Source organism: Euprymna scolopes, chromosome 6 (genome assembly GCF_053919585.1).
Source record: "Euprymna scolopes isolate OS-2025 chromosome 6, ASM5391958v1, whole genome shotgun sequence".
NCBI lineage: Eukaryota > Metazoa > Mollusca > Cephalopoda > Sepiida > Sepiolidae > Euprymna > Euprymna scolopes.
The window spans coordinates 143282179-143309105 of record NC_136487.1 but is presented as its reverse complement, the minus strand read 5'-3'; the positions used below and the strand labels follow the sequence as shown (position 1 = coordinate 143309105).

General features: G+C 33.9%; 1 protein-coding gene across 2 annotated transcripts in view; it reads right to left on the bottom strand.

Annotated features, from left to right (window-relative positions):
• Positions 1-1674: 1674 nt before the first annotated feature.
• Positions 1675-26927, bottom strand: part of LOC145278017 (monocarboxylate transporter 9-like) — an 83358-nt gene continuing 58105 nt past the window's right edge. Inside the window, exons 5-9 of one of the 2 annotated variants that reach the window (XM_080130209.1) lie at positions 18554-18648; positions 14991-15183; positions 7898-8167; positions 5745-5870; positions 1675-2734 (exon numbers count right to left, since the gene is read on the bottom strand). In XM_080130209.1, coding sequence (XP_079986335.1) covers positions 2607-2734; positions 5745-5870; positions 7898-8167; positions 14991-15183; positions 18554-18648 — 812 coding nt within the window. In that variant the 3' untranslated portion in view covers positions 1675-2606. The remainder of the gene's footprint in view (positions 2735-5744; positions 5871-7897; positions 8168-14990; positions 15184-18553; positions 18649-26927) is intronic. The other variant, XM_080130210.1, reaches the window with a different exon arrangement.

Sequence of the window (26927 nt, the reverse complement as noted above, 5' to 3'; positions counted from 1 at the left end):
AGACAAAAAAAAAAAAAATAAAAACATCAAAACGTCAAACCCTGTATATGTCTTACACTTATATTATTTTCAAAACGTATCTCGACCGAGCATTATTAACCGAAGACAATGTATGATATATACACATTTTAAATATGAAATGCATTCAAAGTCTACCGTGTTGAGGATTTATAAAACAATGAAATAAATGTTTATTTTTGAAAATAAGAAGCGATCATTTAACTTCAACATAAAATTACAGGGTTCTTTATTTTAGATAATCTTATCCTTGTACTGTTCAGGTCTGTAGATGCTGAAAAGCCTTTATTTTATTAGTTCCTTCACTCAGATTACTTGATTTTGAAATTCCCATCCTGTTTCAATCTTTCCTGACTGTACTAAACTGCACAAGTTTAAAAATAATGTGAACACTGATTTCATTGCTCAACTTCCACAATCTCCCGTAAGAGATTTTTCAAGAGGTAAATAATGATTGATTGAGAATTAGAGAAAGTGAATGTTCCTGAGCCAACTTGTTAAATCAAAAAGTCTGAGCAATGCTTGGGCATAAATTCTCCATTTACATAGTTTCTTTTTCTAACTATTAGCGCAAAAGTCTAAGGTTTTTACGAGAAAATGTACCCCCATTCAAATATTGGTATTATTATCGAGAAAGTACTTGTTGAGATACCAAAATGTCGGCCTTTTCCATATAGTCTGCAATACGAGTACCAAATATTTGATCTGAAGGATTTCATGTATTTTTGCGAATTTTTTTTACGTTTCAAACAGAATTTTATTGCATATCGTTTTTCTAAAGTGTCCACAAGTTCAGATTATATTTTTGAAATTCATCAGCTGTGGCAATCAGGCTTTAGTACTGTGTATTCCAGTTCCTGTTATAGCTGTTTGTTTAATGCTGAAATCATAAAAATTGGTCAGTCATCTCATGAGATGTATAACTATAACATACTGCGTTTTCAAGACTCTTTGACAATTTTTAAATGCCTGTACAAAAAAGTCTGGAAACTTATTGAAGGATCCTCATAATATCAAAATGAAATGAAGATCAAGTTTAGGGAAAAATTGAGGAAGATAAAACATTTTGGTTTGCATAGAGAGAGTTTTAATGATAAAATAAATTGTTTCATGTGATTTTCGAGGATTGTTAAAAAAGTAAGTCCTAATTTTTTTTTACTCAAAAACTAAAACGTTAAAGAGCTGCGAAAACGAGCGACCTTTTGTGTTCCGGGATTTAGTTTTTTACATAGTCACCACCATTCAATGCACTTTTGCCAGCGATGAACAATGCTTCGGTCATAATAATCCGGAACACACTTTGTCACTAAGATGTCTGACACCACCCTAAAATCGACGAACCCATCTCCTAACTGTGCTGACGTCAACTGCATTGGCTTCGTAAACGTTTATCAGGCGCCGGTGAATGTTGCTCGGTTAAATTCTTTCGTTATGAAGGAATTCAATGACGCATCTCTTTTTCTGACGAACGTAAATGCCAGGAGTTGCTTTCGATTAAAAAGATTTTCCCAAATCTCAATAACCTTTATGGCAAATCTCGAGTCTGTAGACTGAAAATTGACAGAGTAGTTTGGTAGGGAAATGTATACACACAGAAGACGATTTCACTTTTTTAGATATATAAATTAGAAAGAAACGGAAAGGAAAACTAAACCCTTTTTATATAAGAATAATGCATCTTTTATTCCATTACAAATACTGTTTGGTATAATTTGAAGAAAGTTGGATAGTGTTCGAGTGAATACAGGAATATTTATTTTTAGCTGTTGGAAATCTGTCAAAAGTTAACTTTAGAAGTTAGTTGATGCTTTAATGTCTAGAAGATATGGATGCGAAAGAAATGGATAGAAATTGAGAAAAAGAGAGGGAGAGAGAGGAAAGAGAAAGAGGGAGAGGGGAGAAAGAGAAGGAGAGAAAGAGAGCGTGAGGCGGAAGTCTTTATCCTTTGATTTTCAGAGCCTCTCTGCTGACAAACCGTGATTACCAAAGAGGCTGAAGTAGTTGTTCAGGTGACAGATGAAATCAATGTTTCATGAAAACTGATTGATCAGTGCGTAACCAAATCACCTAGCAGGGACATTTCTCTGCGAGCGAAAATATATCTTTATTTATTACTGTTACCATTACACACATAAGACATGTTAGACGCTTACAATTAAGAATGTTGATTGTTTTCTTCCAATGGTCTATAACCCGGAAACGAAACGTTTTCAGAAATATTTGTGGAATTGCATTTGTCATACATGCGTATAGAACATGATTTCGGAGCAAGTAATTAATTATCCAAACACTCGCAACTTTGCGAGCTCTTAAAAAGCACTTACGTATTTGTTACTAAATAGATATTTAAATTTGGTTTTATATGCATCAATTGATCATGTCACTAGCCTTTATACTTGAGTGGCTCTTGAGTCTTCATAAGTGATAATCAATCACCAAAAAAAAAAAAAAAAAAAATTCAGGCAGGATATTTCTTTCGCAACTTCGAAGAGGCTAATAAAATTACAGCTTACAATTCTATCGTTCTACTTAACAATCCAAAGTCACCGCTTTAAGAATAACAACTGACCCCAATTGACCATAACAGACTATTCAGCGAATTTCCCCGTCTTTTGGGCATAGATTGTTCCACATGATAAAATGGCGCCTAAGAAGGCCAAGGCAAAATCCATGTAGAAGATCACGGGAAAAGAATGTGTTGCATCGTAAACAATTCCTGAAATTAACATAAAAATAAATTATTAGTATCGTAAAGGTATACAAATTTAAGTAATTAAAAAGTGATAAAGGGAGGTAATTCACATATACATTACTGGAATTACCTCCCTTATGTTTAGGAACATATCAAATATACATAATATAAAAGGAGCATGTCTGGTTTTAACTAATGAGATTGTGTTGAAAAGAAAACTATCGTAAAATTATTAAATAAAAAAAAAGTAAATAAATAGTGAGAGGACGATATGATTTACATATATAAGTATTGGAGTTACTTTTAATTATGAAAAATAAATATAATTAACAAAAATAAAGAAGGGTGACGTTTAAAAGAATTTTATTAATATCAAAAAGACGTATCACAGATTAGTTATTGATTCAGAAGTGATCAAGGGACGTAATTCACGTATAAATTCCTGAATTACTTCCCCTTTTATTTGAAACATAAATAGTTTAAAGAATGCGTATTGTGTTAGATTAACTTACGTTACGAGTGATATGACTATAAATGTGAATTAAAAACTTAAAGGAGGAGTAAGAAACTGCTTCGGAAATGTGTGAGAAATTGAAAAAGAAAAATGATCTGGAGACATTGAATTTGATCATATTTCAGCGAGAATAAACCAAATAAATATGCATAATAATAATAATAATAATAATAATAATAATAATAATAACAACAACAACAGCAGCATAAATTTGCAGACTTTTTAGTCGCAAGACGAAACAATATTGTAATGACCACCTTTTACAACGTAATAAATGACCCACTGAGAAAACGATAGAACTAATTAAATTATTTATATGGAAAAGCATTTTACCTTAATGCTAGTTGGGAATAATTTTCCCGTCACTACTCTGATGACGATGGGGATTGGCATATTATTAATTTTAGCTCACTATCACTAATTTCCCTCACTCTTTATCTGTGCCTAAATCTAAATGTAGATTCCATGAGCAAAGCTTCTTTCTTAGAACTGCAAGCCTGTGGAATTTTCTTCCGTTTTTCTGCTTTCCAGCTGACTACAATATGGTTGTCTTCAAGTCTAACGTATACAAGTTTTTGATGAGCCCTTCCATATAAGTTAACAAATTTACCGAATTTCCATTACTAACGATTATTATATTGTTCAATTTCTACTGTACACTCTTTAGCCCTTATCCTCGAGTGGCCTCTTGACCTTGATAAGTGGTAATGCCTATGTAAAAAAAAGAAGCTTTCTGATGAACTGAACAATCACGTAGTAAATGCAAAGTGGAATCCCTATGTTTCCAGTGATTTGATGTTGGTTAAATCAATTTTCTCATTAATTTATGCTATGAATTCCATCAATCGCTGATAATTAAATGATTTTAGGTTCTCATGCCGTAAATGCTGATATACAAAGGTGTTCCAAAAGTAATGCCTCCTATTTTTTTTATTCCGCACGAATGGATTAGAGGGGAATTAAAAATTGCATTGTTATGACCTGAAAGTTTCATCTCTCTGTTTCAGATATTGACGGTTTGAACCTTTAAAAAAAAGCTACTCCTTTTACTGACGTGCGTCACTAGCAGAAATGCGTCACTGAATTCCTATATTCAGAAAAAATTGAACCGATAAACATTCACCAGAACTTGTGGAACGTTTAGGAAACAATGCGGTTGATGTCAGCCCAATTAGGAGATTTGTTCGTCGATTTCAGCGTAGCGACAGAAATGTGGATGACAAAGTGCGCTCCAGACGCCCATGCACATCCACCTCCTCATCACTAGTAAAAATGCATTGAGAATGGTGGTGACGTTATGGTGGTGATGTTAAAACTTAAATCTCGGAACACAAAAGGTTGCTCGATTTAATGGTACCTCCCCCGTCTTCGCAGCTCCTTAACAAAACGTAAAAATGTAAATTAGAATAAAATATGGATGTTTTATAGCATTTACTAATTCTTTGTGCAGCTGCCCCTATTTATTATCGACGAGAGAAGTTGAACTTTTAAGCAAGTATGAATCATTTATGTGATATGTTCGCGTAAACAGCGTAAATTAAATGCTATTTCTCAACAGAATGTACGAGGTCCCTTCAATAAGTTTCCAGACTTTTTTTCATATGGGCAATTTTATTTATAATACACACGCGAACCACTAGTTCCCGTCGAAGTAATCTCCTTCGGCTGCAATTCACATGTTGTACCGTTCCATCAACTTCTGGAAGGCCACATGAAAGTTCTTTAGTGTGAGCTTGTCAATGATCCTAGTCACAGCATCTTTTATCTCCTTAATTCTCTCATAACGCAGCCTCTAAGGTTTTCCTACAGCTTAAGTAATAACCAGAAGTCCCAGGGGGCAAGGTCTGAAGTATAAGGAGGATGAGGAATAGTCTTGATGCTTATCTTGGTCAAATAGTCTGTAACAAATCTTTCGCATCTTCAGTTCCTCACAAATAATTGTGTGTAAAAATCCTGAACTGACATCAAACTGTGCACTTATTTTCTCTATAGACACAGGACGGTCCTTATCAATGAAATTCTTTATTTTTCAATCAACTGTAGTGTTCTGACTTCCCTACTCCTCCCACCTTTCATCAACCCTTTACAGAGTTCCTGCCTACCTTCAATTTCCTATGCCACTCCGAAGCTGATTCTCAATTCATACAAGATGTTCAAAAATCAGCATGAAACATCCCATATTTTTATTTAGCATTTTTTGTTCAAGTTGAAAACAGAATTCTATTGTATATCGTTCTTCTAAAGTGTAATCACGTCCAGATTGCATTTTTTCAAATTCATTAGTTGTGACAATCAGGCTTTAGTAGAATGTATTTCAATTCCCGCTGTAACTGTTCATTTGAAGCTGAAATGATAAAAAAATAGTCATCCATCTCATAAGATGTATAGCAATAACATACTGTATTTTGAAGAATATACGACAATTTAAAATGCTTGTACAAAAAGTCTGGAAACTTATTGACGTGATCTCGTATCATTAACAAAAGAACTATTGAAATTGAATAGTTAATAAGTACACACCACTAATGATGGGATATAGAGTATACCCAATTCCAATTAACATTGTCATTATAGTGTAGGCTTCGGACATTTTTTTAACTCCAATTATTCCTGCAATCATTACAATGCGAAGAGAAGTTCCAAAACCTGCAAAAAATAACAAATTATGCATCAAGAATACAAGCAGATTCAATCAAATGCCCGCCTTTGGAAAACTATTCCTCTAGCCTGCTTCCCGATTTAATATAACATGATAGCGTTCAAATCCAATGTAAACAAGTTCTTGTTGAGACGTCCACAAAAATAATTAAATACTACCCAATTTACACGATTAACGATCACTACACTACCACGTTACATTCATTATGCCTTATCCTCAGATGGCCTTCGTGCCTTGATAAGTGGTGAATCCCAAATAAAAAAAAACAAACAAAAAAAAACAATAAACAAAAAACAATTTGATCTTCAAAAAATTAAATCTGCAACATTTTAAATATGTTTTTTTTTTATGTCCTCCGTTCAGGCTGAAGCCTCAATGAATGCCTTCTGTAAATGTGTCTTAGCGTGTTATTGTTAAGCAGGGTTTGCGTAATTCCAAACCACGCTTTTCTTGAGTCGGCACTGTCTTAATCCAATGGCAAAGAGAAGTCCTAGAAACAACGCCGATATAAGCACAAAGCAGATATATCACCTTGTGTTACCAAATTATCACATATTTATGTGTTATAGAGGAGGGTCGAGTTGCAAGTGGTTGAGGGAAGAGTCGGCTGTCTTTGGGCTTTCAAAGATGACGTCAAAGAAAAGCCGGTCAGATCATGAATCCAATTTCCCCGGAAATAATATCAAAGAAGTCAAAATGGGGTGTGGGGGGGGGGCGTGGAATTCCCAGAGGTTAGGTCAACAGGATTGACCGACATTTCAAACAATATGTGGTGGAATGTTCTTACGTTATCTGTGCCAATAAAATAGAGGCAGTAGACAACGACGAGAGGGAGAGAGAGAGAGAGAGAGAGAGAGAGAGAGAGAGAGAGAGAGAGAGAGAGAGAGAGAGAGAGGGGAAGTCCCAGAGCGAGGAGAAAGGGACACATTTTTCTTCACTACCAAGCAACTACATCCCGTCACGTGCCTTTACTGATGTCACAACTGTCATGCTGAAATCGAAAGGTAATTGCCAATGAAAACAATATTTTTTAACCCAACTGTGTGTGTTTTACTTCGTTGCCAAGTGTATATATCGAGACAGTGACAAAGGTTGATTTTCAGAAATAATATAGATTGAAAAGCATATTGGACGACCGGCTGCAACGAATATATAATATTAGTACTGATCAGGTTCAACGTAGCTTCATTTCGATGATCCAACGGGGACCGGTGTACCAACATGATTGTGCAATATGTAAGTTTTATTTCAAGAGCATATATAGAAAAACTAAGTTTTATTTCAAGAGCATATATAGAAAAACGTATATGTTTTGTTTATTTTTCTACGATTATGCCACATTGTAATATCGCGTTGGATTAGCGAAGTGAAGCAACACTACTCCAAGCGCACAATTTCACGCCGATTTACGACCCTACGACTACACTTATTGTTATTAGCTAAAATATTGAACCAAAGTCAAATTAAAAAGAAGAAGTGGTTTGATTTAATAGTGACATAAAGTCATATGGTTAAAAGGATATATACAACTTGCAGAGAAGAGAACGAGAAACTAGAATTTCAAATATGTTTATTTAAGTCAATTATATACATTCCTATGTTTGCTATATTGAAGAAAAAGGCAGCCACTACAAACCATAATAGAGAAGACTATAATACCAACATAAAATTATAGTTTTGTCAAACGCCATGTAATACTCATTGCACTTGTGACCCCATCGACCTACATATGCCCGACAAATCCGCTTAGCAACAAAATCTCACCTCTTCACTGTTGATGCGCCTAAATGCCAGATAGTGTTTCTACTCTAATAGTTTCTTTTTTCGAACAGCTAGACTTTGTAAATCCTTTCCTGCTACCTGCTTCCCTGACTGTATTTATATGCAGAAGTTTAAATATAATATAAACCAACGCCGTGTTAATCTTTTCTATCCCTATTCTCAAATAGTAGTCGCTTACGTCCAAGGGTCTATATGCCTTGTTAGGGGTGAACGTGAGTAAAAAAATACTTACTATAACCGATAGAAAGGATGACTGTACTCGAGGCAAGTGTTACAAATGTTTTGCAAAAGGGTAAAGCTAGTATACTAAACGATATTGCCATTAAACACGTCAGTAAAAGATAACTAATGGGGATGTGTAAGACATCGGCGAGGAATCCAACTAAAATCGGAATGATGGTGGAGGTGATCCCAAAGATTGACATATTCAAAGCTCCTTCTTCCCTGCTCAGTCCAATACTTTCCGCATAGGCTGGAAGATATATCAGAAACGAATCTCCAACTAGAAAATATAAAAAGATGCATTCAAAGTTTTTAGAAAAAAAGAAGAGATATCCGATGCAAAAATATAAATATACGAAAAAAAAATTTTTTTTAAATATTGATATACGAGAAACGTTAAAAAAGTATATACTTCTATTTTTTTTAACTCTAAAAGTATAAGAGCCACGAAAATGGGAATGGTACCATTAAAATAGGAGACCTTTAGCGCACTAAAATATATCTTTTTGCATTGTTATCACCATTCTTAATGCACTTTTGCCAGGGATTCAATGACGCATATCTGCTCCATGACAAGGAGTTGATTTCTTAGAGTCTCAAATCGTCAATATCTGCAACAGAGAGATAGACATTTCAAGTTCAGTCATTATAAACATGTAATTTGCAATCCACTTTAATCCATTCAGACGGAATAAAAATACTTTTCGAACGCTCTTCATATCCAATCATCAGTGTGAATTACTACCGAAATACTGACAAAGAAATAAATTTCAAACAGAATAAAGATCACTTAAATGAGTTGTATATTCCGCGAAATAAGATTTTTAAATTAATTCTGAATTTTTGAGATGAGAAAGTTTGTATTGTTTTCGTTACTAGGTCAATTATTCTCATCTTGGGTGTTATTGGCACAACATTTCGGTCGTTGTAACCTACGACCTTCCTCGGGTGTCAGATCCATGTTTTCTTTTCTCTATTAAGGAAAAGAGGGATTGGCTCTGCATTGCAAGAATTCGGACCGTAAGTTTTAGGGTGTGTCCGTACATCATAAAGTTCAATTTTCAGGGGTCATTAAAATATATTTTTTTAATAATAATAATGATAATAATAATAATAATAATAATAATAATAATAATAATAATTAACATATCAATAGAAATATTATTATTAATAAAATAAGATTGATAAACTTAATAATAAACATAATAATGATAACTCCATAATGCTGCTGCTGCTACTACTACTACTACTACTACTACTACTACTACTACTACTACTAATAATAATAATTAACGTATTAATGGCAATATTATTATTAATAAAATAAGATTGATAAACTTAATGATAAACATAATAATGATAACAGCAATAATGCTGCTAATAAACATAATAATAATAACAATAACAATAATAATAATAATAATAATAAAAACAATAATAATAATAATAATAATAATGACAATAATAATAATAATAATGACAATAATAATAACAATAACAATAATAATAATAATAGCAACAATAATAATAATAATAATAATAATAACAATAATAATAATAATGACAATAATAATAATAACAATAATAATAATAAACATAATAATAATAAAAACAATAATAATAATAATAATGACAATAATAATAACAATAATAATAATAATGATAATAATAACAATAATGATAATAAACATATTAATAATAACAATAATAATAATAATAATAATGACAATAATAATAACAATAATAATAATAACAATAATAATAATAATAATAATAAATATAATAATAATAACAATAATAATAATAAAAATAATAATAATAAACATAATAACAACAATAATAATAATAATAATGACAATAATAATAATAATAATAATAATAACAATAATAATAATAAACATAATAATAATAAAAATAATGATAATTATAATAATGACAATAATAATAATAATAATAATAATAATAATAAACATAATAATAACAATAATAATAATAATAATAATAATAATAATAATAATAATAATAATAATAATAATAATAATAATAATAAGTGAATAGCTCATGTCTTGACAAGCTTCTGGAACTGACATTCACTCCTGATCTGAAATGGAACACATACATCAAATCTGTTGCCAAGGTGGCTGGAAATATGGTTGGATCACTCCACCACTCCTGTACGTATCTCATTGCCGATACGATCCTCTATCTGTATAAGACCTAGGTACGCCCTAAAATAGAGAAGTGCTATGCACCCTATACAGCCTTGATATAGTTCAAAATCGGTTTCAAAACCTATTAGGTGATGCCATTTTCTTTTTCCTGTAACCTCTTTCCCACAGAAGCGACGTTGTGAGCCTGTCTCTGCTCTATTGTTATTTTCATGGCAAGTGCTCGACCGAACTCCAATCTATTGTCCCCCCTGCCAAACTTTCATAAAACAACTCGACTAGCTACAACCGCTATATACGATTTTCCTCACTCTCTGTGCTTAAATCTAAACATAGATTCCTCGAACAAACCAGAACTGCCCGTATGTGAAACACTGTTCCGCATGCCTGCTTTCCGGTTAAATATAACATCGTTGCTTTCAAATCCAATGTAAACAAATTTTTGTTTAGACGTCCTCGTAAATAATAAAATAAATTTGCACCATTAAACATTACAACACTACCACCTTACAAGCATTAACTCGTATCCTTAATTAATAATAAGCATACTCATAATAACAAAACTAATGATATTAATAAGAAAATGTATAATAATAATAATGATATTAATAATAAAAATAATAAACTTAACAACAACAAGAGTAACAATAACATTTATAAAATAACAATAAGCATAATAATAAACATACTACTAAAAGCCTAATAAACATAACATATATTATATTACAATACCCGATCACGCGATAAGTGGTGATCCCTGTGTAAAAAAAGAGTCCCATGAGCCGAATATGACCCGTATATTGTAAAACATAAAATAGAATAACTAATATAAGTATACTAATATAATATAATATAATAAACGTAATGATCATAAAACATAATAAAAATAATACATAATGAACATAAAAATAAAATTAATAAATCTAATGAAAATAAAACGTAAAACCAAACAATATAAACATAATAAAAACATAATGAACACATGAAAACATAAAATAATAAAAAATAAACCTAATAATAATAACAATATTATTAAAAATGAAATAATAATGAGAAACATAATAATATTAAACATCACAATGATAACAATAATACTACAACCACAGCAATTATTATTATTATTATTATTATTATTATTATTATTACTACTACTACTACTACTACTACTACTACTACTACTACTACTACTAATAATAATAATAATAATAATAACAGCCAACCCCAGCAGTTATTAATAATGATAATGAATATGATAAAAACTAAATCATAATAATAATAAACCATAATAGTCGGATTAAACAAAATAAACATAATAAAAACATAATGAAATTAATAAACATAAAATATAAACTAAAGAATATTAAAGAAATGGAAAAAGGAATTAAGTTTCAGTGCAAAACAGAATGCCTCCAGATCATCATAGTTTTTCAAGTATATTCTTATATCAAATTGAAGCATCGTACATACGTCTGTGGATTCTAGTTTAACTATAAACAGCAGCTTAAAGAAATGGAAAATGTATTAAGTTTTAGCGCAAAACAGGACGCTTCCGGAGTGATCATAGCTTTCAAATATATTCTTCTATCAACGTGATGCATCGTACATACGTCTGTGTATTCTAATTATAAGCAGTGGTGTTCTTAACAACCAATCGTAAAGTTTAAAATACATCTTTACATTAGTCCACATATCTCCGTAAGAATTTCGATTTGTCGATGGGTCAGTCGATTGATTTTTATGTTGCTTCGCTACTTCTAGCATAGCACCATTTGTATGCTGGTGTGTGTTGAGCGATGAACGCCATTACAGGAAGATTAAAATCAGTGGGCTGGATTATGCAAATTACTTAAGAGGAATTGATTACTCTAAAACAGCTTAATAAATATTTGTTTACATTAGACTTTAAACGGCCATGTTGTAGTCTATTGGGAAACAGCCTCGTGGTATTTTGTTCAACAGTTTGGATGTTTCTAAGAAAAAGCTTTCTTCGTGGATGTTTTGTTTAATTTTGATGGCAGATCAAAAGTAAGGAGAGTTCGTGCTTTTAGTTTGAGCTTGGTGAGTTTTTGCTGTGAAAGTTTTTTTTTCTGTTGAGGGGCATGGATTCGACATTTTTTGAACAACATAAGTGGGGAGAGACTAAAAAATACTTCCTCTATAAAAGAAGTTGCTGAAGGGCAGAAGTCCGAAGTACACTGCATCAATGCAGGTTAACCTCAAGAACTCATCCTTAAGCTAACTCTCTGATCTTCATAAACGATCTTCCAAATCACATTCTGTCATCATTCGTTTGCATGTATCTATGTAACAGAGCGCAAATGAGCGCGTATGGAATATCAGCAGCAGTCGGAAGATGGATAGCAAGCAATTGTATTAGCAACAGGAGCAGCGTTTAAACGCGTATGCAAATTGGCAAGTGTGCTCAGGCTTGCTCCCGAAGAAAGAGAAAAAAAAGGACACCATATGGTCAACGAGAAAAAAAGTCGACGCCGAATGGAGATGGACGTATAAAGTGAAGGGGAAAATGGACTGGCAGTAGCCAGCTTGCGGTCGGAATAAAGAGAAACGCGTGTCAAGCTTATTTTAGAACACGTAGTACAATGGAACGGGAAGTGACTAGTTACTTTAAACAACTCCTAAATCTAGCTCCTCTCCTTTCACTAAAAACGATCGGATCCTCAATTGTCTGAATTGAAATGAATAATTCTCTACTTCAGGAAGCTTCTTTGTTGATGACTTTCACTCCAGATATTAAATGGAAGACTTCCATAAAATACGTTGCTAAGGTTGTAGTGGGTCATAATTAGGGCTATGCCAACAGCATATTCTTAACATTGTTTTGACTCTCGAGTATATACACCACACAGTTATACACAGTTAATCAACCGAGAACCACATAATTTTGTATAAAAGCATATAAAATATCAACGGATAAACACTCGAGAGTATAAACAATGAAAAGAATATGCTGTTGTCATAACCCCAGTCATAATCATCTTCTCCGCAGTCTCCATGAAAGAGACATTGCTAATCTCTCTCTCTCTCTCTTTCTCTCTCCCTCTCTATCTATCTCTCTGTCTCTCTGACAACAGTATATTCTTTTCGTTGTTTGACTCTTGAGTGTGTATCCGTTGATATCTCATATGCTTATATATATATATATATATATATATATATATATATATATATATATATATATATGCTCTGTTCTGCTCTGCTCTAATGTACTCTGTCGCTATTGCCATACTAGATGCTTGACTAAGATCCAACCTTTTTTCCTCTTGTAAAACACATATAAGAACCCAGCATGCTACAGCCACAAAAAGGAACTTTCATTTTGTCTTCTGTGTGACTAAAACCAAACAGAGATTCCATGGGCAGGATTTATTTTCAATATCCTAGCATTTATTGAACACATTGTCGTGATACAATAACACTGCAGACTACAATGAAGTCACCCGCAAGTTCAATATTAACGGGTACTTGTTGAAGATTCCTCTTAGGTAATCAAATCTTGCTCTTTCCGCCTATCGTGCTTTTTACTCCTTAATCGTGTTTTTTTTACTCTCTAATAGTATAGCATCAAATTAACAGTCTTATTAACCTATCGTGTTTTTTTACATCTTGATCCTATAGTATCAAACTAAGCCCTTTTTTACATAGGCATCACCACTTATCAAGGCCAAGAGGCCACTCGAGGATGAGGGCTAAAGTGTATACAGTAGTCAATTCGACAATATAGAATTCGTTAATAATGGAAATTAAGTAAATTTATTAACTTAAGTGGAACGGCTCATCGTGAACTTGTTTAGATTGGACTTGAAGACGCCCATATTGTAGTCAGCTACAAGGCAAACGGAAGAGAGTTTCACCGGCGTGCAGTTCTAGGAAAGAAACTTTGTTCATAGAATCTACGTTTAGGTTTAGGCACAGATAAAGAGTGGGGAAATTATTGATAGTGTTTTCAGCTGGACGAGTGTTTCTCGTGAAAGTTTGGCGAGGGGGAACCATAGACTGGAGCTCAGACGAGCACTTGCCATGAATATAACGATAAAGCAAAGACAGACTCGCGACATCTTTTCTGTGAGATAGAGGTTGCGAGGAAGAGAAAAGGGCACCCCCTACTAAACTACGAAGTCTGTTTTGAACTCTATCAAGTCCTTTCTAGCATCTCCTTCCCAGATGTGGTAACAGTACTCCATCCTTGGGCGTACCTGGCTCTTATATAGGTAGAAAATTGCATCAGAGATCTACTGGATCGATAGAAGTATCCCATCATTTCCCCAGCGACCTTGGCAACGGATTTGATGTACGTGTTCCATTTTAGATCAGGAGTAAAGGTCAAGCCCAGAAGCTTGTCAAAACATGAAACCTCCCCAAGACAATAACCATTCATTTCAATTGATGCCAGATGGGGATCAGAGCGTTGATGATCTAAAGATAGAAGCTTGGTTTTAGATGCATTAAAAGTAATCAGCCACCTTTTTCCCCATTGTACCACGTGTTCAATATCAGATTAGAGAGAATCAGAGCGAACTTGGTCGTTTATGGTCTTAGATGTGCTACCGTAGATGGCAACATCTTCAGCATAAATGTCTACGAATTATGTAAGGATGTTAATTCGAAGATCATTAATGTAGACCAGGATGGACCAGCATTATTAATTTTTAGCCTCGGGTGACATTTGACCTTGATAATATTGGCTCACTTTGAACAAAATAAAATGCAATTTTATCGCTTAATATCCGGTTTAAATGAGTGTGTCATATTCTAAAAGCATCACGGCATCTGAAAAATTAGCGCTGACTCTGTTGAAGTTTTAAATAATATTTTATCGATGTGCGGCACTTGAAAAACCCTAACATTTCTAAGCATGTACACGAATCTATGTCCGCCAAGCCGCAAATGTGAAAATGCAAAAGACAATTTACTAACCTGCCCATAAGAAATAAATAAGCAACAAAAGGCAGAAGATTTTATTTTGAAACATCGTTACGTCACAATAATTAGTCTTCAGCCTCTCCAAACCAGTGATTACTTTATCCATAAAAGTTGACATTTTTCTTCTTTTCAATTCATTATTTGTCCGAGTTTCCTTCTCATCATTATTCTCCCGAAAGGAACCATCCTGAAATTATACATGAAATTCAAATATATTAATAAGTTAAAGGAAAAGTAAACATGTTGTTAATTAAAGTAAATTGATTAATAATCCATCCAACGAGATCATTAAATAATAATAATTCGTATTATTTTGCAATATAGATAACAAAACTAATAATGGTTTAAAAAATACAAATATATAAATACAAATATTACCAAAGAGAAGCTTGCTTATCTTTTACCGATCTAGATATATTTTGTCTGTTTTAACTTATTTGAAAAGGTTTATTTACTTCGATGCACATGTAGTGCTGAGTCTTAAGTTAGGAAAAGAAAAGCTAGCTGGTGTTTGAGAGTAATCTCGGGAGTATCCATAATTGATCAAAAATCGAACATTAGCCAAAATACGTGTATAAATCTATCCAAACAATATTAACGTGGCATTTATTATATATATATATATATATATATATATATATATATATATATATATATATATATATATATATGTATAGTTATCTACATATAGTACTCTTTCGTTGTATCACAACTCATCAGTGTGGCTAGACAAGCACATTTCCCCAGCCGTGTATCAAACCTACAATTATCGATTTGACAGTCGGCAGCTCTACCCACAAGGCTACGAATCGGTGTCTGCAAATGTCCCTCATCAAGTGCCTATTAAAGAAGAACTTGCCCATCACTTCACAGTGCTCAAACTGCTAGTTTGTTTACAAACAAACGGAAAGTGAGCTTTTCTTAATAGCTAATCGAAGCATCGTTTGAAAGTACATTTGCGACACTGCTCAGCCCAATAAGGGAGTCTTTAATAGTCATCCACATACAGTATTGTTTCGTTGTATCACAACTCATCAGTCTCTTTCTTTCTCTCTCTCTCTCTCTCTCTCTCTCTCTACATATATATATATATGTGTGTGTGTGTGTGTGTGCATGTGTGTGTGTTTTACCACTTTTTTTGCTATTTATACTGCAAAATACCCATAATCTTTAATAGAGGTTCAGCATTGATTTTACGGCCATTTTACGCCGGCACGGGAGGGAAATTGATAATCCACTGTAGTTAATTCGATGACTATTGATTTGTTTTTTTTACACTGCCCCTAGTGTTTATAGTTTGATTTTGTTCTGGGATTATATTTGGCTTAAATTCAACGATAACTATACCTCTCTAGGCAAATTCAATATTAAGCCTCAACATCTGTCGACATCCATCAAATTATAATCTTAAGATCCTAGCAATCACTTGTTTAGTGACCATGTAAGATAGAAAATGTATAGGTTATCTCCTCTTGGTTAAGTCGGAAGAGGGTGACTCAATGCAAAATTAAGGCGCGAACTTTAAAAGGGGGCAGTAACAGGCGGAACACGTTGGACACTGCATTGTTGGCTGGAAAATAGCTGCCTTTAGCCTACACGCAGATAAATAAGCAATGCATAATTTTAATTTGACCAACCTTTGTGAATTTCATTTCCTGTTGATACAAAACTGTTATTATTTTTCACTGTTTCTACTCACTAGTTTAACGGATGTGCATAAACGGGTTTTTTCCGTTTGTCTATTTGTTACAGAGGTGAGGTGAAGTTGCAGGTGTCAGAGGTGGTTCTGGAGAGGACAGTTGACTGTCTGTTCTTGCGAGAGTGACAGCAAGAGAGGCCGGACCCAGGAGGGCTGATCAAAGCAGCGATCCTGGATCTAGGTGCGCCGGGAATGATGTCAAAGAAGGTTAAAATGGGGGTCGTAGAATTCCCGGGATATTGTATCAGCAAGACTGACCGACATTTAAAACAATGCGTGCAGGAATGTTTTGACGTTATCCGTCCCAATAAGAGGGAGATAGCCAGACAACGAGGGGAGAAGCGGCGATCGCGGGCAAGAAAAGCGGGCACATTATCTCTCTACCATTTAGCACACACACACACACACACACACACACACACACACACACACACACACACACAAACACACACACACACAAACACACACACACACACACACCACCTAACGCCCCAGGCTTTCAGTGTTGTCACTTGAAAATAAACCTTGTTTACAATTATTCCTTACTTACATTTGTGGTTTTTGTTATTTAAAAGTACAAGAGACATTTTTGTGTTTACGTCTGATTGTGGCGGCGCGTTTTATTGTACGAATTTCAAACAACACCCAACTAGCGATCCCACTAGTCTTATGACTAACACAACAGACGTATATCTATTTGTATAAATATTTAAATGACTGCAATCCATATAGTTAGTGAATTAGATTTAAGGAGAAATTGGCAACAAGTGCCCTTTTTAATTGTAAATCAACACTAAATGAATATATGACTGTTAATGCATTTAATTATATTAAAGAAAGAAAAATTGGGAATAATGGCCCATTAGGATAAGAATAGAAAATAGAAACAGATTTTTTTAGAATGTAGGGATTCTCACTGTATATGGACTGTTTAGATTGATAGAAACTCCTATATTAAGAACGGCTTTCGGAATAGACACCACCAACCTCCCCTTGGAATAGACATTCCCTACATCCTCATGTAAAGAACGTATATCGATTAATCGCCCCAACACTAAAGGAATATATAATTGTTAGTATATTTAATTATATGAAAGGAAGCAATATATTTTTGTATGCGCTTTAGAGACTGATTTAATCAGTCAAATCCTCAAAGAAACTTATTGTCAGAAAAGAGCGATTGTTGTAAAAGAATTTTATGAGAACTTTTATTCTGAAATATGCCGCTATTATTGACGAAATGGGTAAACTAGTCCTTAAATACTATTTACAATGAAAGTTATATTATTTTTATTATTGGATTCCTTTTGGAGTTGAAAAATTTATACATTTATTCATTTATTTATTTTCGGATGATTATCCTTATCTTCATAGTTGTTGTTTCACGACGTTTCGACCAACTATTCTTTTGGCCTTCATCAGGTAGTAAACCGCGACGGGATAAGAATGCTGAGTCTCTTAACCGTATCCTCAGTAATTACTGCCTTCCATAGTTGTTGTCGTCTAACCATCTTCGCATTCCGTGGCGCAGTAGTAGAGACTTGAATCTCTACGGTTGGAGGTGAGCATTTCTGAAGATAGCGGTTTCAATCCTACACAAAGCCGGCCAGAGGATTAGGTGGCTAAAATGTGTCGAGACGGCAACAACTTTGGAAGGCAGTAATTACTGAGAATACAGTTAAAGAGACTCGGTATTCCTATCCCGTCGTGGTTTACCACCTGACGAAGGTCAGGGGAATAGTTGCCCAAAACGTCGTGAAACAACTATTAAGATGAGAATAATAGTTCGCAATAAATAAATAAATAAATAAATAAATAACTGAAAGTTATGCATGCTATAATATTATCAAATACTTACGTGTTTTTTAATATTAACTTCAGCGATTTCATTTTCTACCACGAAGACAGGATTTATCACGCCTTCATATTTATCACCAGATGACGTTTTATTCTCTATAATTATAAACATAAAATGCATCGTAATTGACAGAAAATTTAATAGGCAGAAGTAAAAAAGATGATTTTGTTCTGGTACAATACAGTATATATGTTATGCGTGCAATATTATCATGCGTTTATATATATATATATATATATATATATATATTTAAATAAGGGGGTGGTCACCAACAATGTGTATTTTTTAACATTATTTTATTATTCCGTGTTTTGGTTTTTCATTGAAAATTATGTTTAGATCATTGTAATAATGTTTTTAAATCATTGAAATCGTTTTTAACGCGTTTCAGACGTTCTGTGAAGCGTCCTCTTCAGAAAGTATTTAAAATGTTTAGAATATATTCAAGATGTGTTAAAAATGTAAAAGAACATTTTTGTAGTTAATTTGAAATGTTTCCGAGAGGTGGAAACATGTGTAAATGATTCTACTTTTCATTCGTATGTTCAATTTTTGGGCTGGACTGTGGTCACTGCTGTCTTATTTCTCTCTCTCTCTCTCTCTCTCTCTCTGCTTGTGTTTCTATTTATCTTTCTTTGTTTTTCCTTTTTTACTCTTACTTGGGTGGAGGTGAGGGGCCCAGTGATACTTAGCCAACTGGGTGCATATGGTAGGATGTGTGTGTATGGGTATGTGAGTTTGTGTGTGTTTTCTTTTATTGGTTTGAAGAATGTATGTATTGTTTTATAGTATTATAAAGTTATTTGCTTCCCTATGCACCCAGTTGATATACATCTTTCTCTAATTGGAATTTTATATATATATATATATATATATATATATATATATATATATATATATATACTAGCTGTACCCTGCCACGCGTAGCTGTGGCTGAAATTGGCGCAATAGAAAAAGTTCCAGAATGAGAAAAAGCATGTTTCTTATAGGTTTAATTTCCCATTTCGTATGTGTACACAGTTTTTGTTGTTCCATTTTCTTAGCTGACGTAGAGATTTTCTGGTTTGGTGACTCTTGAACACATAACATAAATTGTCCATGTAAAAAAATAGTCAGTGTGTAGCTTACAGCTACACAATTGTAAAGATTGTTTCTTGAGTTTTGTTGATGGTTATTGCAAACGAAAATAAAATTGGAATTTGCAATTTTCTAAAGTGCAATGGTGTATTCGGTGGAATCATAGGAATGCGTGGAATGAAGATATATTTACTTGTGAAAGGTTCTGTAAAGATTGTTGTTTCTATGATATTGTTTGTTAATTTTTTTTTTACTGCTAGCTATGTGCCATTGCAAAGCTTGGATTGGTTTATATTTCACAACATGATAATTAGTACACCAATTTTCAGTTGCAGTGCATGTGGTGGCATCCCTGGCAAAGCTAGCTGTTGGATAATTAACCACTTTATCTGCTTCCACAACAGCGTCGATGGATTTATATGTGACTACCTCACTTGAAATTTTACGTTGAATAATAGCGTTAAGTTCATGGACGTCTTTAGATTGAGCTGCAAGAATGGCTCGTTCAGTCAGTAAAGTGGAATTCATATAATTAATTTGAATATCTGGAAAAACCTTTTTAAACAACTCTTCTTTTGATGTAATAAAATTACAGAAGTTAAGAGTCAATAAGTGTTGCCCTTAACTCGGATCAGCCAGCATTTTTCCATACCCAATTTCCCACAAGTGATGTGAAAATTTCTGTGCAAATCGAGCAGTCTGCAACTGGACCCTCATATTCTGAGTTAAGTTTAATGTCTTCACATGGCACCAAAAAGTAGAGTATTTGAGGCAAGCATTTATTTCATCTGCTGATGTTGATTGAGGAATTACAGATAACATTTGTCTGAGATCTCCTGCAAGCAACATTACTGCATTCCCAAATAGTCTGACATTGCCATGCACATCTTGCAAAGATCGACCAAGGACCTCAAGTGATTCTTTTGCGTAATATTGCGCATTCATCCCAAACAATAAGTTTGCTTTTCTGGAATACTTTCCCCCATACTGGATGTTTTGGAGATGTTGAACATGAGATTTTTGAAAAATTGAATGTTTAATAGTAGTTTCAAAGTAGAATAAGTAGTTCTTCTACTTGGTAACAAGGTCGCAGGCATTCCATATGCAGCAAGGGCTATGTCATTTTGTCACCGAATGAGTGCCAAAATCAATTTAATTAGAAAGGTTTTACCGATTACTCCTGGTGCTGTTCAAGGTAGCATTAATTTCCAAATAACTTCTGTTCTCACAATAAGTAAATTAGATGACTAAAATAGGATTTATCCATGTTTTAACAATGCCTTATTCACTGTAATTAATTTAGGAGACTAAAATAGGATGAGGGATTAGGAATGGACAGATAGACAGGAATATATATAGATAGAAAAGAGAAAGTGAGAGGGAAATACGGAAAGAGAAGGAGATAGAGAGAGATAGAAGGATTGAGAGAGATAGACAGAGAGAGGGGAGAGTTAGAAACAGAGAGGGAGCGAGACAGAGGAAAGGAGAAAAGGGGAGAGAGATAGAGGAAATTAGAGAGATAAAGGGACTCAAAGAGAGCGAGAGAGGGGGGGAGATCGATGGAGAGAGTTATTAAAAGAGGAAGAGAGGGGAAGAGAAACAGAGGGTGAAATACACTTCACCGTTTTTTTCCTCGATCAGCAGAGGAGAAATCTTTCGAGACTGAGACAATTTTTATTTTTGTTACTATCCAGAGCACCCTTATTTTTTGGGAGCTAGATTTTCCACACATTAGAAACCGACTGGGTTATCTGTACTTTCACCTAATAATTTAATAAACAAAAAGATATTGTAAAACCTGAATTTAACGTGAAAATACTATTTTAAAACATAGCACGGTAACATAAGTGCATACGCGCCACTTCATTTTAAATATTTATTTTCCAAAGACTGATTGAATGAATTAAATTTTAAGTGTTGTGTAATTATTTTCTCAGCGTTCGACTTTCACCGGCGCATGCCGTCAACAGCTGGATAAAGCCGAGCGTTGCCGATGAAATAATAACAATGCTATGCGAAAGAAAAAGTAAAGTAAAATTTTAAATGTAGAAACATCAACAGGAAAAAAAACACAAAGAAAACTACTGTTCATTTGTATTTCTTATTAAATGTTTACAAAAAATATCATTTTTTGTCACAAAAATACATTTTCAGCAATTTTTGTAATAAATAATAGCAACTTCGTTATCTTTTAGGACTTGCCCCAGCGTATTATAAACACCTAATTTTTAGCCAATATGCATGTATCCCGTCGTTCCCTGGTACTCTCCAGTTTGCCATTTTTCCTATTGTTTTCTTTGTGGTTTGCTTACTTATTTCATTTACTGTTGCTTCTTCGATTTGTTGTAACTCTTCTTTCATGTCTTTCAGTCATTCGGCGTTTCTATTGTTATCCCGTTGTTCTTCCCATATCTTACTCCAGTAACGTTTTGTTTCTGTCGGGTTTGGTTGTTCTGTTTTTGTCTTTCCTCTGTTCACAGTTTGGTAGAATTGGCTTTAATTATTTTCAAATGTCCTGTTTCGCTTGCACTGTTACATTTGTATCTATATCGTCTAAGTCTCCCTTCCTTTGCTTTTATTTTCAAATCGATTCACGTTACATATTTTATAGACTTAAGATTTAGGCATTAAAAATGATCTAAAATCAATTTGTTCCTCATACATAGCATTAAGGTCAAAGGTTAACAAAAATCCACGTCGCAAGAGAAATGGAAGTAAATTCCTGCAATCAGTCAAAATATTAAGTTAACAAGAAAGATCTTGCGAAATTTTAATTTTGATTTCAAATGACATATTTTCAAATAAGTTATAATTATACTCCTTTTACTTATATATCAGTTTTAAAGGCATTTTTAACTTTATATAATCGTTTAAATTACAATCGTTTTTTTTCAGAATGTTGAACACGAGATAAAAAAAATAGGAAATTTCGCACAATTTTCTTATTTCAAATCAAGCTAGGCCGAAAAGCTGCTGAAACATCTCGCGATACTAACGATGCGTTTAAACACAGGAACCACTACTGAACGTACAGCTCATTGGCAGTTCAAGAATTTCGTGGCGGCCACGAAATTCTTGAAGATGGTAAGCGTAGTGGTTGACCATCGGAGTTGACAACGATCAATCGTCGAATTAGTCGAAGCCAATCTACGCACAACTTTTCGAGAGCTTGCTTCTGAAATTAACGTAACATACACGACGATTTCCAACCACTTGAGAGAGATAAGAAAGGAGAAAAAACTTGATAAATGGCTGTTTGTGGTCTCACGAATTGAACGACAGAAAAAAGAAACGCCATTATGAAGTGTTATCTTCTATGCTTTTACGCAACAAGAACGACCTGTTTCTCGAACGAGCCGTGACTTGCGATGTAAAGTTGGTTATTTATGACAACCGGCGAGGCTCAGCTTACTGGTTTAATTCCGACGAAGCCAGAGTTGTACCAAAAGGTCATGCTGACTGTTTAGTGGTCTGTGATCGGTCCTATCCATTACAGTTTTTTTTAATGCCGGCCAAACCATAGCGGCGGAAGAGTGCTGTCAACAAATGGATGAAATGCATCAGAAACTTTGAAAATAACACCCAGCATTAGTCAAGAGAAAAATCCGTATTCTTCTCAACGACAATGCCCAACCGCATGTTGTATAACCGACCCTGCAGAGGTTGAACGGGTTGAGCTACAAAACTCTGTCTCATCCGCTATAAACTCTCTAGACCTCCCACCTACTGAATACTACTTTTTCAAGCATCTCGACAGCTTTCTGCGTGAAAAAATGCTTAAAAACCCTAAGCGATATCAGGAACTTCTTCAACGACTTCATCGTCACCAGAACTCAAACTTTGTTATGTTACTGGCATAAATACGATTGTTCTACGTTGGGGAAGATGTGTTGATTCTGGTGGTGCTTATTTCGATCAATAAATATTTGTTTGGGCCGATATATGTTCATCACAATTTAAAAGTTGTAAACCGCAAGAACTTTCCGCTCAACCTGATATACACACTCTTTGATATATCATCATCTACTCATATAAAGTTGGTTATGTGTATTTTTCATGTTTTTATGTATCGGATTAAATACTAAACTAATTGACTGATTATTATGAATTTTGAAGAACGGCTGTTTGATGTAAGGTAGGAATTTGGTTTATATCTAATTTAATTTTGTTTTGTACAATGGAATTAAAATGGAATTAAAGTCCTTCATTACATTCAGTTATGTCTGATTCTTATGAGATTAAAAAGAAAAAGATATTAAAGACAAATTAATGAATATTTTCCAAATTTCTTTTGATCATTTAAAAGAAATTTTAGAGGTATTTTATGCACACAAATTGTTGTTTTGTTAGCGTTTACCGTGAGTCGGTTGAATCGGTTTCTCCAACTGAATTCTTCATATCTCGTATAGACGCAGCCCAGGCGCGTCGGTTTGAAGCTGCGGTCGATATCATCTCCAGCCATTCCTGCTCAGATCGGCATCTTGCTTCACCATACTGGCAGGTTTTTAGCTGACCACCGCGTCATTTATTTCGATCCTTAAGTGATGCTAGGTTGATGGTGGCATTGACGAGGTCATCTGGTTGCTGTCGCAGATTATGACTCTAAAGTGGGGTATGTTTGAAGGATGTTACCCGGCAACTCGAACAGATGGTGGCAGCACACAAATTCCCCAGTTAAAAATCCAAATATTTCAGATTACAACTTGAATTTAATCCATACACATAAGACATAACTGATGAAAATTCCCTTAATTTCAATTAAAACCGCTTAATGACATATATTTTACACTCAATTATAGAAAAAAGTATATTTACTTAAATAAATTAGAATACAAAATTGACCATGAGCTTAATTTATTTTTTATTACATTTTCACTCTAAACAAGGCAAAGTGGCATTTTAATGTAGGGATCTAATATCTTGGACATAAGTTGCAGGGATACTATGTAGGGAGGTGGGCAGCAAAATGTCTGTTTACATTACACTTGAACTTCTGCATGTCAGTACAGTCAAGCAGGAACCTGAAAGGGAATTCCAAAGTCTAGCCGTTCTGGGGAAGAAAATATTAGAGTAGAAGTCTTTTTTACATCTAGGGATATCTATTATGTAGAGGTGGAACTTTGATGCTTGTCGGGTTTGTTGGGGGTATTCACGTCAAGGGAGTACAAGGGATTGTAGTTCGTATTTGTAACTTGTAAAACAGACAGAAGAATGCAACATTTCGCCGATGGGACAGATGTTGAAAATTGAGATGACAGTTCAGGACATATCAGTTTGATGACTCTCTTTTGAACCATGTCCAGGATTGGGAGACTAGTAGCAAATGCACCAGCCCAAATATGACAATAAGACCCCTTACATGGAGGAATGGTAGCACAAGTAACCTTCAAGCACAGTAGGGAGAGCCCACCTTCTTCACAGCAACCTTGGCAATGCTTTCTATGTATCTGTTCCAACTCATGTTCCCTGTCAACGTAAAGCCGAAGAGTTTGAACGAAGTACTTTCAGGTAATATATCTTTAGCCATAGTAATTCGTGGTTGCGAAGGTTTCTTGTAATTATTGAAGGAAACAAGCTTAGTCTGGGCAGATTAAATGTTACTATTCATATTTGACCCATTCCACTACAGATTGGAGGTCATTCTCTAGGGTTTTCAACCATTGCCTTGGATCTATTTGCTTTCCTCTCGTGCCTGTTATAGAGCGTGGTGTCGTCAGCAAAATCGACAGTAAATCTCGTTCCTTAGTAAATCTGGCTCCAATATATTGTTATTTACTCTTCACATTTTATAAGCGATGTTTCTGACAAAGGAGGAAAATTACTGATTCCGGAGGCGAAATCTAATATTTACCGTCGGCTACTTTTTGACCTCCTTGAAGTAGTGTTTTTAGCTCTTTACACAAAATGGCTTCGTGCCTTGTCGGGACAGATTTCCATAAAATGTGTTTTTTTTTTTTTTTTTTTTTTACTATTTTACGTTGAGCATGCACCGAAAAAATATTTATACTTTTCTTTTATAATGTGAATATTTAATGTTTACTATATTTAAACATCTTAAATTTTATATATTTAGAATCAAAATCATGGAATAAATTTTATCAAAATTCGATTATCGATTCTAGACATACATTTTAGTAGAATTTTGTCTTAATTTTTAATATTTCTAGAGGAACATAATTAGCATGCTGGTTAAGGATATATCTGCATCCTTGTTGAATAGTTTGACTCACTTGTAGCTTGTTGATATTATTATAAAATAATACAATAAAATAAATTATAAAACTAAGGAAAAATTAAACATATCTTAGATTTAGATCATATTTATTTAAAAATACCCGCAGTTTGTGTTATTTTTTAATATCTATGATGAACACAAAACGCTTCCATAAATTGAAATAGCAAGAAAAATGAATGTGTGCTTTCAAATGTAAACACAAAATTTTTCCATAGATTCAAATAGCAAGAAAAATAAATATGAATTCATTGCATAAATATAACCTTTCAATCTGATTCACTTCAAAAATAACTGAGATACAACTACACCATACCACATGTGATATACCCTCACTTAGTCAGGAGAGTACTGGGAGAGAGGAAAAAATGCTAACTACCAATGATAAGCATTTTTTAGCAAAATTGGGCTAACAAAACACCCCATGGGACTAACGCAGGGTTAAAAGAAATTTACAACTTTGATTTTGTCTTTTAATATTAAAAATTACGTTGGATCTATGATTATTTATTTATGAAAATCATGTTTATTTTTCAGTTACAGAACACACTAATAGTCATATAGTTGTGGAACATGAGAGATTATCTGTTATTTGTTTGTCTGTCGATCTATCTATATATTTATGTGTATCTATCTCGATCTAGCTATCTATCTATCTAGATCTATCTATCTAACTGGCAAAGTAAACAAGAGATGAGATGTGAAGCTATGTTTTGATAAACGTTGTCAAAACATATTGAGGTGTAAAATGGACAAGTTGCACCGGAAGTTCAAAAAATAGCTGACCGGACGGACGTGTTTGTTGTCACGTGCTCAGGTTGGCTAGACATAAAGTCAAGTTGGAATTTGGACGTTGAGAAGAGCGGGTGGGTTTACCACTGTCTCCCGCTTCCTTGGGAGGAAGCTGACGTGTCTCAAAATTGTAGACTAGAATTAAACACCTAAGCAAAAATGCTAACTTTGCATTCTTCTGCGATCGACACTTTGAAAGAGAATAAAAACTGTATAAAACCAAACATTGTCTTGCAGTGAAACAGATTCCAGTTTCCATCCAAGAATAGAGGA